This window comes from Canis lupus, chromosome 19 (assembly GCF_048164855.1).
Source record: "Canis lupus baileyi chromosome 19, mCanLup2.hap1, whole genome shotgun sequence".
NCBI classification, from domain to species: Eukaryota; Metazoa; Chordata; class Mammalia; order Carnivora; family Canidae; genus Canis; species Canis lupus.
Genome location: NC_132856.1, coordinates 41,236,253 through 41,249,359, shown reverse-complemented (window position 1 = coordinate 41,249,359; position 13,107 = coordinate 41,236,253). Strand labels below are relative to the sequence as shown.

Below are 13,107 nucleotides of genomic sequence, written 5' to 3'. Positions count from 1 at the left end.
ACTTGATCCCAGGACTCCGAGATAATGACCTGAGTCAAAGGGAGATGCTTAACCAACTGAGCCACCAGGTGCTCCAAGATGGGTATTTTAGAAAGCTTCCTGGGCAGAATGTGGGCAGATGGGCTGAAAGACCACACAGTGGCCTTGAGGAAAAGAGGCAGGAACCAGAGGCACTGTGAAGTATGTCCACCTGTTTCCTGGGATTGATACAGAGAGAAGAGGGTGGGGTCTTGGAGGTGATGAGTTTGGGTAGTGGAGAGCCCAGGGGTATGCAGGCCAGAGAGTGTGGGGGTGGGATCAGAAGTCGCTGGCAGGGAACCCAGGCCAGGGCTGGCTGTCCTGGCTCCAGGCTGAGGCAGGCACAGAGGTTCCATGGGCTGGCCTTGTGGTGCCATGTCACAATGGGCATTCATGGTGTGTGGCCAAGATAAAAGACGAACAATAGAGTAAGGAGTTCAAAAAGTGAAATTTACTGGGGTGTCTGAGTGGCTCAGTCAGTTAATCGCCCAACTCTTGATCTCAGCTCAGGTGTTGACCTCAGGTTATGAGTTCAAACCCAGCATGGAGCCTACTTTAAAAAACAAACAAACAAACAAACAAACAAAAACCCGGTATTTATTGTTAAAGGCCTATGTATTGTTCTAAGGCTCTGAGGCACACTATTATTTCCTTTATGACATACGGTGAGAGTAGGTGGGAGGCTTTTATATAGTTTCTTCACAAGGTAAAAGGAAAATCCCTATTGTCAGGTCCTAGTGTATTTTGGGGACTTGCTTGGTTCATTAAAACCCAAAGGCCTGGAACACTCTGGGAAGGCTAGGAGCTAGAGATGAAGGCCCTGGTGTAAACCTTCCAGTCATGTGGACCTTCAGGCAATGTGGAACATCAGGGCAGGTGAGGAGAACTACACAGAGGGCAGTGTTAGGGAACCTGGACCAGAGAGCCATGCAGCCAGAGAGAGGGCCAGGGAGGCCCTGAAGGGGAGCTGGCAGCCCTAGAGAGTGGTCGGTTCACAGGGATGTGGAAAGAACTGGGCCAGGCTGAGAGCACAGTCCAGAGGGTTTGGCAGAGGGCGGCACAGGGCAGCTGGGTGGATAAGTGGCTGAGTTACATGTCCCTTAAAAGAGGAGTAGGGCAGGAGGCAGGAAAGACCCAGAGCCTGCAGTAACTGACATACAGTCAGCATGTACCCCATTCCCATGATCCTCTAGGGAGCCTGCTGGGCACCCAGAGGCCACTCTATTTCTTTCCACGGCCCTCTACTGCCGTTGGTCCCCCACCAGCCGCTAGACCTAAACCCAGAGCCAGACTGTGCCCTCCTTACCTCAGGACACTCAGCGGGAGACAGAGGGTGGCCAGCCCCCTGAATACATGCAGGGGTTCTCAGAGCCACTGTGTACCAGAGGTTCTCAGAGGCAGGCCAGTCCCAGAGACCAGCACAGAGGGGCATCTGCTCCTCTGCTCCCCTGCCACTGCCCAGAGTGCTGGGAGTGAGAAGACCTATGAAACGATCACGGGTGGTGATCCCCACCAGTGCGTGGGCAGGACAGGTCTCAAGGTTGCCCGGTGAATCAGAGCACTCGCTGTATGGAGGCCAGCCTCTGCCCCAACCCGAGCCAGGGCTCTTCTACCTTTTGCCCCACCAAGTCACCCACACCTTGGGTCTCAGTGCTGCCCGCCCTTCCCTCTGTCTCAGGTGTCGGCGCTGCCACCCAACGGCCTGGTCCGCAAGGTGAAGCGGACACTGCCCAGCCCCCCTCCAGAGGAGGCTCACCTGCCCCTGGCTGGCCAGGCACCCCCACAGCTGTATGCGGCCAGCCTGCTGCAGCATGGGCTGGCGGGGCCCACCGCTGTCCCTGCCACCAAGGCCAGCCTGCTCCGGGAGCTGGACCGGGACCTGCGGCTGGTGGAGCATGAGTCCACCAAGCTGCGCAAGAAGCAAGCAGAGTTGGATGAGGAGGAGAAGGAGATCGACGCCAAGCTCAAGTACCTGGAGCTGGGCATCACACAGCGGAAAGAGTCTTTGGCCAAAGACCGGGGTGGCCGTGACTACCCACCCTTGCGTGGTCTAGGTGAGCATCGTGACTACTTGTCTGATAGCGAGCTCAACCAGCTACGGCTCCAGGGTTGTGCCACTCCTGCCGGCCAGTACACAGACTTCCCTGGCAGTGCCGCTGCCCCTGCCACCCCCGCTGGCCCCACTGCCTTCCAACAGCCCCGGTTTCCACCTCCAGCCCCACAGTATGCTACAGGCAGTGGTGGGCCAACTCAGAACGGATTCCCAGCCCACCAAACACCCACCTACCCTGGCCCCAGCACGTACCCAGCACCTGCCTTTCCTCCTGGCACCAGTTACCCAGCTGAGCCTGGTCTGCCAAGCCAACAGGCTTTCCGTCCCACAGGCCATTATGCAGCCCAAACACCCATGCCAACCACACAGAGCACTCTTTTCCCAGTCCCGGCTGACAGCCGTGTCCCGCACCAGAAGCCACGCCAGACATCACTAGCCGACTTGGAACAGAAGGTGCCCACTAACTATGAAGTGATCGCCAGCCCTGTTGTGGCCATGTCTTCGGCCCCATCTGAAACCAGCTACAGTGGCCCAGCAGTAAGCAGCAGCTATGAGCAAGGCAAAGCTGCTGAGCTGCCCCGGGCCAGTGACCGTAGTGGCGTGAGCCTGAGCTCAGCCTCCACCTATCCCTCTGACTCCCACTACACCAGCCTGGAGCAGAATGTCCCTCGGAACTATGTGATGATTGACGACATCAGTGAGCTGACCAAGGACAACGCCTCCACTGCCCCTGAGAGCCAGCGACTGGAGCCCCTGGGGCCAAGCAGCAGCAGTGGGCGTCCCGGGAAAGAGCCGGGAGAACCAGGCATTCTGGAGGGGCCCATACTGCCCTGCTGCTATACCAGAGGGGAGGAAGAATCTGAGGAGGACTCTTATGACCCCCGTGGGAAGAGTGGCCATCACCGGAGTGTGGAGAGCAATGGCCGAGCAGCCAGTGCCCACTACTATGGTGATAGTGACTACAGACACGGGGCTCGAGCAGACAAGTATGGCCCAGGCCCCATGGGGCCCAAGCATCCCTCTAAGAGCCTGGCACCAGCTGCCATCTCTTCAAAGCGCAGCAAGCACCGGAAGCAGGGCATGGAGCAAAAGATCTCCAAGTTCTCACCTATTGAAGAGGCCAAGGACGTGGAGTCGGATCTGGCCTCCTACCCCTCCCCTGCAGTCAGCAGCAGCCTGGCCTCTCGGGGCAGGAAGTTCCAGGATGAAATCACCTATGGGCTCAAGAAGAACGTATATGAGCAGCAGAGGTACTATGGGGTGTCCAGCCGGGACCCAGTGGAGGAGGATGACCGCATGTATGGAGGGAGCAGCCGGTCCCGGGTGGCCTCTGCATACAGTGGGGAGAAGCTGTCCAGCCATGACTTCAGCGGCCGGGGCAAAGGATATGAGCGGGAGCGGGAAGCTGTGGAGCGACTTCAAAAAGCGGGCCCCAAGCCCTCGTCCCTGAGCATGGCCCACAGCCGGGCCCGGCCCCCCATGCGAAGCCAGACCTCTGAAGAGGAGAGCCCCGTCAGCCCCTTGGGGCGGCCTCGCCCTGCCGGCAGCACACTTCCTTCTGGGGACACCTGCCCACAGTTCTGCTCCAGCCACTCCATGCCTGACGTCCAGGAGCATATCAAGGATGGGCCTCGGGCCCACACGTATAAGCGTGAAGAAAGCTACATCCTGGATGACTCCCACTGCGTAGTTTCCGACAGCGAAGGTAATGGCAGCCAGGGGTGATTTCTGCAGCTGCTCAGCATCTTGGGGGGCCTGCCCACCCATGGGGCCCTGGGCCCTGAGATGTCCCAGAGGGGCCTGACTTGGCGCCTCACCCAGTGGGCCCTGCTGCAGGCTGCTCCACCTGTGCCTTGGCCCTGGTTGTGGGGGGGCGGGCTGGGGGCCTAGTGGTAATGCTTGTGGCTGTGGCGCCCACTCTCTGGTTTCCTTGCATGGCTTCAGCTGGGCCTCCCCCTGCAGCCAGCCTGGGGGTTGATGGTGTTCTGTTTTTGGTCTCTGAAGCGTATCACCTGGGCCAGGAGGAGACAGACTGGTTTGATAAGCCCCGGGATGCCCGCTCTGACCGATTCAGGCACCACGGGGGCCATGCAGTCTCCTCCTCCTCCCAGAAGCGAGGCCCTGCCAGGCACAGCTACCACGACTACGATGAGCCCCCCGAGGAGGGCCTGTGGCCACATGATGAGGGTGGCCCTAGCCGCCACACCTCAGCCAAGGAACACCGGCACCACGGTGACCACGGGCGGCACTCAGGCCGCCACGCTGGCGATGAGCCAGGCCGGCGTGCTGCCAAACCACACACTCGGGACCTGGGGCGCCATGAGGCCCGGCCTCACCCTCAACCCAGCCCTGCCCCAGCCATGCAGAAGAAGGGTCAGCCTGGGTACCCCAGCTCTGCTGAGTACTCACAGCCATCCCGTGCTCCGTCAGCATACCATCATGCCTCCGACAGCAAGAAGGGCTCCCGGCAGGCCCACTCGGGGCCCACTACACCGCAGCCAAAGCCAGAATCCCAGCCACAGCCGCAAGGTCGGCAGGTGGCTCCTGGGCCACAGCAGTCACAGCCGCCACCGTCGAGGCAGACTCCCTCGGCGACAGGATTGCGCCAGCCACAGACACCGCAGCAGCAGCAGCAGCAGCAACAGCAGCAGCAGCAGCAAGGTCTCGGGACACAGCCCGCTCAGCAGGCCCCAGTGCAGACTCGGGTACAGCAGCAGGGCCAGCCAGCTGCCAGGGGCCCAGCCCCTGCTGCCAGCCAGCCAGCAGGGAAGGCTCAGCCGGGCCCCACAACAGCCACAGGCCCCCAGCCAGTAGGACCGGTAAGTAGGGCTCCAGCACACAGATGTACCCAGGGTGGATGCTGTGGCGGGAGCTGGGACGTGCCCTCGATTCCCTACTGGGTGTGGGCAGAGTCGTCGGACGGTGTCTTAGCTGTGGGTTCTGTGTTGCAGCCACGGGCAGAGCAGGCAAATGGCTCTAAAGGGACAGCCAAGGCACCCCAACAGGGGAGGCCTCCTCAGGCCCAACCACCACCAGGACCTGGACCTGCAGGTGAGCCTATATTTTGGTGCCTTCAGCCATGGCCCCAAGTTCCTGATCTGCCCTCTCCCTATACCCACTGGCACCCTGAGCTCCCTTGTACCGCATACTATACTGTTTCCGGAGAAGGTGCCCAGGGGTCTGGAGACCTTCCTAACAGAAATGAGCCTGGGGTTAGAATGAGCTAGTGGTTGGGGCACCTGGGTGACTCAGTGGGTTGGGCATCCGACTTTTGGTTTCAGCATGGGCCATCATCTCATGGCTCGTGGGATGTGAGATTGAGCCCTTCATTGGGCTCCACACTCAGCGGGGAGTCTGCTCAAAGATTTTCCCCCTCTGCCTCTCCCTTTACACATTCTCTCTCTCTCTCTCTCTTTCTCTCTCTCCCTCCCACCCTCCCTCCCTCCCTCCCCCCTCCTCTCTGTAAAATAAATAAATAAATCTTTTTAAAAAATGAGCTAGTGGGGTCACCAGCACTGGGGCCTTCTGGTTCAGGAAGCTCTGGGCAGGACCTGAAAGGGACAGGTAAGTATAGGTCCAGGACCATAGCCTCTTACTATCTCCCTCCTTCCCCTTCTACCTCTGCCTTCCCATCCTACTCTTCTCTTCCTTCCTTTCTTCTTTCTGCTTCCTCCCACCCTCCTCCCTTCTTGTTCTTCCCTCTCTCTCTCTTCCTTACTCTCTTCCTCCTCACTCTCCCACCTCATGGCTGCCTGTGTGCAGACTCCCTCAGGGCTTCTCTCCCCCTCAGAGCCCAAAGGGCCAAGCCTGCCTCCTGAGGGTGGTCTCTTTCCCCCTAGGCATGAAGGCCGGAGCCAGGCCTGGAGGGACTCCAGGGGCTCCTGCTGGCCAGCCAGGCGCTGAAGGTGAGAGTGTGCTCTCCAAAATCCTTCCTGGTGGGGCAGCAGAGCAGGCCGGCAAACTGACAGAAGGTAGGCCCTGCCTGCGGCCAGGTCCATGGTGGGTAGCGGCTCCGGGGCCCTGCTGTGGCAGAGGTTGGGTCTGGGAAATGATTCTAGGCTCAGTCAGTGAGCCACAGGCCAGCCTGAAGGTCTACCTGCTGTCTCCCAGTGGTTTTCTGGCAGGGGAGGGGGTGTCCCCTGCCCCTTGGGCTACGCTGGGCTTCACTGCCAAATGGCCCCAACAAGGAGGGAGTTTAGTCTAATTTCCTGATGTCTCTCTCCTTTTTCTGTCATAGCTGTCTCTGCTTTTGGCAAAAAGTTCTCCTCATTCTGGTGACCATGCCCTGCAGGGTAAGTATGAGTTGCCTTGACCCAGCCTCCCTTCATGTGGGGGTCCTCAGGGATCCTCTAGGAGGAGTCTTATCTTCAGCAGTGGGTGATGTGGCCAGAGCTGCAGTATCCTCTCCTGTGAGTGTGGGAGGAGGGCAAGGAGGAGGAGAAAGGACTCAATGCACAGAGGCCCTAACACGGGGCCAACTTAGTAGAGGTCCCAGCAGAGGGAAGCTAGGACCAACATCCCCTTGTCCTCTACCACCACCCCCTACCACCTCTACCCCAGGGCTCTCACAGCCTTGAGTTGACTTTACTTTGTACGTAGGGCCCCCTGGGATGCAGCTTCTCCCCAACCCTCCTCTGTAAATACTCCACAGGCTCTTGAAGAGATGAAGGGAGATGATATCATTGCTGTGGAAAAATCTCTGGAGTCAGAGGCCTGGGCACAGCTCTGGACTCTGCGTATAACAGTGAGTGTCAGGTCCAGGGTAGGGTGGGACAGAAGAGGGGGTGAAGGTCCGAGGCCTGGCTGACCAGACCCACGTAGTTCCTACAGGTGTGAACTGGGACAAGGCTGGTGGGCTGCCTTCAGCTGTGATGGGTGTGGCAGCTGAGAGGCAGAGACCCCTAAGCTGGCTGAGATGACTCAGGTAGTAAGCTTGGGGAATGACCCAGCAAAGCCACCCATGTCCCTCAACTTAAGGGCTGTGTGCTGGGCACTGATTCCAAAGCCGCTTCCCTGAGGCTGGTGCTGATGACTTTGCTCCAGACAGTCAGGTGAGGCCAGAATCCCCAACCCTGCCAAGCTTAGCAACCATGGGCACGGACTTCAAACACTGTGGGCTTCATAGGATGAACACATGACCTGAAAGATGGAGTTGCAGGAGGAATGAGGCAGCCAGGAATAGAACAGAGAGGAGAGGGTGGTCACTGGGCAGGCAGTCTTAGCCCCCAATCAGGTCAGCCCAGGGAGAGAGTGCAAGGGCCTTCACATGGGAGCCCTGGCTCTGCCTGGATGGCAGTGGCTCCTCTTGGAGCCCTCTCTGACCTTAGCCCGGCCCCTGTGGCAGAGAAGGTGGCAGTGCATCATTCAGGATGGGGGTGGGGAGGGTAGCCTAGCTAGTGGCACTGCTCTGTGTACAGCTAGGGACCACCTTCTACCATTCCATAACTCTGGGACCCCCTCCCTTTCCTTCCTTTGCTATTTCTCAGGTTAAGAGTGCAGAGGTTTAAAAAAAAAAAAAGTGCAGAGGTCTGGGTACTTCTCATGGTGAGCAGGCGTGTGTGTGGCAGGGCCAGAGAGTTAGCAAGCAAACTACAGGCTAGGGCTGCTTGTAGGAAGGAGCTGGGTGTAGTTTCAGAAGGGCTGCCTGTCTCCAGAGGAAGACACTAGAAAGGCCTGGTCTCCCATCCACTTATCCATTTATTCCACACATGTTTGTCCAGCCCTAGGCCGGTGCCAGGCCCTGTTCCAGGTGCGGGATACATCAGGGAACAAAACCAAATCCCTGCCCTCCAAAGCTGACATTCCATTTAAGGGGGACAGAGAATAAATAGAGGAGAGGAGGGAAGGGGGTGGGACAGGTGAGCTTCAAGGCTGGACAGAAAGCCAGCACAGCCAGAGCCACATGGAGGGTAAAGGTGGTCAGGGGTGAAGTCTGAGGGGGTGGGAGCCAGCTCGGGTGAGCTTTATAGGCCAAAGTAAAGAGCCCGGAATTTATTCTAATTACAGTAGCCACAGTGCGGCTCCCCCAGCGTTCTTCCTGCCTTTACCCCAAGACACCAGGCACCCTGCCGCTTTCTCGCCCAGCTGGATGTTTCCTCGGAGTTGTCCTGGAACAGATGTGAAATCAGAAATTGTGCTGGAGGGAAGGAGGGGCAGCCCATGGGCTGGGTCCACAGCAGAATGTACCTTGGGTTTAGGGCCAGGGATCCATCACTGAGAGCAAAAGGAGCCACAGGCACGGTTTTGTTCTGCGGCCCCCCACATGAACCTGGGTGGCCACTGAGACCCTTACCTTTGTATTTAAAAGGATTTCTCAGGTTTGGGCACTTGGCCAACGATTGGGCCAAGTGATCAGTGCTTCTGTGAGTGTCCATCTCCTGGTGTCTGCTATGGCCATCTCAGAAGTGGGCTGGGAGAGGCTGGCCATTTTACACAAAATGTCATCTTCCTTACTCACTAAACAACTTTTGTTATATTCAAGAAATGTCCCTTACTGGCCAACTAGGTTCTTTTTGTCCTCTTCATGACTTCAAAATTGCTCAAGCATCCATCTCCTGAGGCTCCATGTGTGGGGATCCCCTGGGTGAGAAGGAGTCAGGCCATTGGCACATGGTAGACTGCCAGCCAAGAAGAGGGTAGGGATTGGAAGTGGCCGTCCTCAGTTCTTGACAATATCCTTCTTTCTTTCTTTCTTTCTTTCTTTCTTTCTTTCTTTCTTTCTTTCTTTCCCTCCCTCCCTCCCCTTCCTTCTCTCCTCCAAGCATCTGCAATCTGGCAAACTCTTGGCCCAAAGACTCACACCAGGTGGGACGTGGCAGGCAGGCTTGAGGATGGAGTGTTTTCTAACAGCAGCTGCCTGGGTGAAGCATCTATTGGACATGTTGGGACCACTGGCCCGGGGGACCTGTGATTGTCTTTCCAGAGACCCTGCTCTCCTCAGGGCGCCACCTTCGAGGCATAGCCTTTGCTGGGAGGGAGGAGCCCTCTCCGGACACCCTGCCACCGTGGCAGTCCTGCTGCTCTTCCCACAGCCGCCTCTCTGCGGCCCGGCCAGCCAGGCTTCCTATGCGTTATACACAGAGTTTGGTCCCAGGCTACCTGTTTCTGACGGACGCTGCCCTCCCTCCACGATGCCAGAAGTTTTTCCACAGCCTTGGAGAGGGGCTTTGACTGAGGGCTGGGGGCGCCGGGCTCCGTTTCCTTCACATTCCAGCTGGCCCGGATCCCTCTGTGGCCACAGGGCCCTGCTCCCCTCACCTTGCCCTCTGGGTGACATCGGAGCAGACCTCCATGTGACCACTAGTGTGGGGCTGGGAGAACTTTACAAACATTAGGACCTAACACTGTCTCATTGCTGAAATAAGAGGCCATAGCACCGAAGAGCAGCGTGGTCACTGGCTGAGGCTTCTCCCAGCCCATGGGTGGCAGCATGCTAGCATGCCTGCCACCATCTCAAAGCCATCCCCCCCAGCCATCATGAGCATCCCAGTGGCACCGCCATTGTCTCAACCAGCCAGCTCCCTGTTCGTACGCCTGGGGATTTCTTTTTGATTTCAAGAACAGCCTTAATCATTTCAGTTTGATTTACGTGTATACCTCATAAGCATTTTTCTTTTTTCTTCTTCTCCCCTTCCTCTCTTTTTCTTGGCTCATCTCCTTGCCCCTCCCCTCCACCACCACATGTGACTGATGGTTCCGTGTCCTCTCTGCTCCGCCCCTGCTCAGCACAGGGAGAATGTTGACTCAGAAGCAATAGGGGGCAGCAGGCCATCAAGAGCACAACCCCAGGGCGAGGTCTAGGGAGGCCCCCCAGCCCGCCTCTGTTTACTGTGTAATCCAGTCCTTCTTAAGCCATCACCAGTGGCCGTGCTCAGAGCAGAGGGGCCAGGGCTTCTGCCAGCCGAGGGCAGGGCCCAGAGCCCTGTGCTGGGGAGTATGGCACCATCCACTGCCCTGGTGGACTGGGTGGCATTCTTCCCCAAGGCCCTTACCTTGGGGGCCTCCCTTCCTCTTGGGCACCCCCACCAGTCTCATCTCTAACGTTCTATGCAATGAAATATAAACCCTCAAAGACAACTGTTAATATTTAATAAATTCCATGTTATGTATAAGGAGTCAATTGCAACCATGCAATTGAGAAACTGGAATAGATAGGCTCATATCAAGCCCCCTGCCCCCTGCTCCCACCGTGTGTGTGAACTTCTCAGTTTGTGGCATGTTTGACCTGTGGCAGGACTCGCTGCTGCCAGGTGAGTCACCGCCTGTCCTGCAGTGGAGCATGCACAGCTCGCAGCCTTTTTGCACGATTTCATCCATTTTAAATGCTCGACCCTCTTGCTTGGGAGTTCTTTTTGCCTCAGAACCTCTCCTTCAGGAGTGCTTCTAGCTGACTTCTGCACGAGCTAGTGAGGACCTGCTGGAATAGTTGCCTGAGCATGCCAGGCATAGTGCCCTCGTGGGCCCTGCAGGTTTCTTGGATCAGGATGGCAGGTAAAAAGCAGCATCTGGAGTAAACACGCTGGTGGGGCCCACACAGGAGTGTGTGGGTGAACATTCAGAAGGTTTGCTGTAGGATTTCCATCCGTAAGTTGCTCCCTGTCTCATCCCATCCCTGAGCCAGAGGTGTCTGACACAGCTCAGGGGGTCATGGCTCAGGCACAGAACTGGGCTGTGTCTTTGGCCAGAGACACAGAGGCCAAGGGCAGGGGCTGGCTATGTATGGCCTAGGGACCTGACTATACCTGTTCCATGCCTCTCCTTTGTAGCTGGGCAGCTCCAAGGTCTGTGAGCCAAGAAATATAGGCTGGGGCAAGTGGGTCAAAGGTGCTCAGGAAGAGCTAGACCTCTGGCACTTGTGGCAAGGACAGCTGACAATGTCATCTGGGACCAGAGGAGGTGTTCCCATAGACAGGAGCTTCAAGCTGAGTTTTTTGGGAAGCTTCTCAAAGCAAAATTTGCAGAAGGTTCTGTTCTGACCCTTTTTCTATCTGTCCCCAGGACCTAAACTCCCTGCCCACCCTCGTCTCTGAAGCCCAAGTATCCCACTGCACATCAGCTTCTCTCTGACTGAGCCAGCAGTGCAGCAGGCAGTGACTACCTGACCCCTCGAGGCCTGGCCTTCCTCCAGTTTGCTCTGGTTTGCACCATGCATTTCTCAGGGGTCCACATTTCTCATACTTTCCAATAAGGTCTACACAGCCCTTCAGAGGGGGATCCTGGCCACCTCTGGCAGCTGTGGATGGGACAGGAGGTTGTCAACCTCTATTTTGGGCCTGCAACCCTGGTCCTCCCAGATTTGGGCGTCACCCATCTCCCAGGACACCTGCCTTATCCCAGAGATCAGGCCTGGGCTGTAAGAGCCCATCTGAGCAAGGGCTAAGGGAGGCCACTATCAATCACCTCTGATTATGCAGGGCCAGGTCTGTGTGGGGATGTGCCTGGTGGCTGGATACATGGGGGACCAAGGCAGTAATCCTTCCCACGAAAGGTCAAGGGATGGGGCCAGGAGCAGGAAAGGCAGGGAGATGGCAGCAGGTCAGCCTCCACCAGGCCCAGTCTCAGGCTCTAAAATGTTGACTTTTCCTTGAATCTCCTTTCTGACCAAGCCCTCTGACTTTGAACTTTCTGACATCTGCCACTTCCCCCACTCCCCAAGGCATCCACAGGACACATCGATACCCTCACCCCTTGTGAAGGTGACTGGAGCAGGCCGCTCTGAGTCACAAGTGATCTGATCCTCATGTAGATGAAGCTTGTGGCTCTGGGGGGCACTGTAGCCAGAGGCGGAGGGACCAGCATTTGGTGCCCTGGGCAGTGGGGAGCATTGAGCACATCTCCAAATAGGCAAAGAGTCTCTGGGATATACAGTCCAGGCCTTCTCCACACCTGCTTCCCAGGGTCTGAGCAAAGACACTGTCTCTGCTCGCTCCAGGGCCCAGTACACTCACAGCACAGCGACACCCCCTCCTACCCACTCACTTAGTCCTTGGGAAGAAAATGTGGCCTCAAGGGCCCATGATGAGAGGGCAGTGGTGGCAGTAACTATGGCCTATCTTCTGGAGCCTGGGGGGGCGTTTTCCAGGCAGCATGGTCCTGGCTGATTGGCCCTTCCCCTGCCCTCATGCCACCCTCCCCCCATTCTGTAAATACTTGTCATCGTGGACTCCGACAGGGTCAGAGGGACAGGCCCGGCCAACTGAAACTCCTCAGATATATCATCTCTGTCTCCCTGGGTACCAGCAGCCCTGCTGCCATGTGCACTGGGGTGGCGCTGGAGAGCCATGGAAATCGTGAGATACTGTGTGTGTATGCATGTGAACAAGCGTGTGAATGTGTATGTGTGTGTGTGTCTGCCTCATTCAGCCTCTGGGATCAAGTCAGCTCCCGCTCTTCAAGCGCAGTGGCCTGGAGAGTGGTAGCTGCCAAACGCCTTTCCTCTGCTAGCTTCCATGTCTTGTTTTTGCTCTCTCCTCACTCTTTCCCTCCCTCCCTTTCTTTCCTTCTCTCCTTTATTTGAGGGGGGAAGAGTGCTGTATAAAGTCAAACAAACAAGTTTACAGTTGTAAGTGCAATGACCCGAGTCCTCCACATGACCTTGTGAATCGTGTGCCGTCCTTCTGTGCTCTGTGAGAACTCGTGGTACTTCGGTGTCCCTCCCCCTGTATTGTGACAAGGTAATTCTGTGGTATCAGAATAAAAGGACTTGATATAAACAACCTACAGACTGTCTCTGGGATGGTTTCTGAAATGGGAAGGCTTAGCCAGAAGACCAAATCCCTCAACTTGTGATAATCCTGTCTGTTCACAGTTAAAAGGAGAAGAGTGAAAGGGCCAAATTGTAGAAGTGCTAGCAAGGCCCTGGCTGTGTCTACACCAAACCGGCCAAAAACAATGGGCCCTCCACAAAGACGCCCGGGCAGTTTCCAGGTTTGGACCTGGAGGGAGCAGTTCCCTGTGCAGATGTTGAGGGACCATGCCTCCAAGGCCTACGTGTCCAGGCTGCACAGCATTTCTGCGGCTGCATTCCTGGTGAGCCA

At 57.0% G+C, this 13,107-nt stretch overlaps 1 protein-coding gene across 3 annotated transcripts in view; it reads left to right on the top strand.

Moving 5' to 3' along the window:
• Window positions 1-12,790, top strand: part of BSN (bassoon presynaptic cytomatrix protein) — a 96,867-nt gene extending 84,077 nt beyond the window's left edge. Inside the window, exons 6-12 of one of the 3 annotated variants that reach the window (XR_012012013.1) lie at window positions 1,697-3,776; window positions 4,076-4,890; window positions 5,023-5,122; window positions 5,911-6,042; window positions 6,309-6,363; window positions 6,723-6,815; window positions 8,833-12,790. Coding sequence is in view for 1 of the 3 variants with exons in the window: in XM_072786165.1 (XP_072642266.1) it covers window positions 1,697-3,776; window positions 4,076-4,890; window positions 5,023-5,122; window positions 5,911-6,042; window positions 6,309-6,349 (3,168 nt within the window). In the remaining 2 variants the exon portion in view is untranslated. Of the gene's footprint in view, window positions 1-1,696; window positions 3,777-4,075; window positions 4,891-5,022; window positions 5,123-5,910; window positions 6,043-6,308; window positions 6,364-6,722; window positions 6,816-8,077; window positions 8,786-8,832 lie in introns of those variants that run through there. The other 2 variants (XR_012012014.1, XM_072786165.1) reach the window with 2 other exon arrangements.
• Window positions 12,791-13,107: the final 317 nt, after the last annotated feature.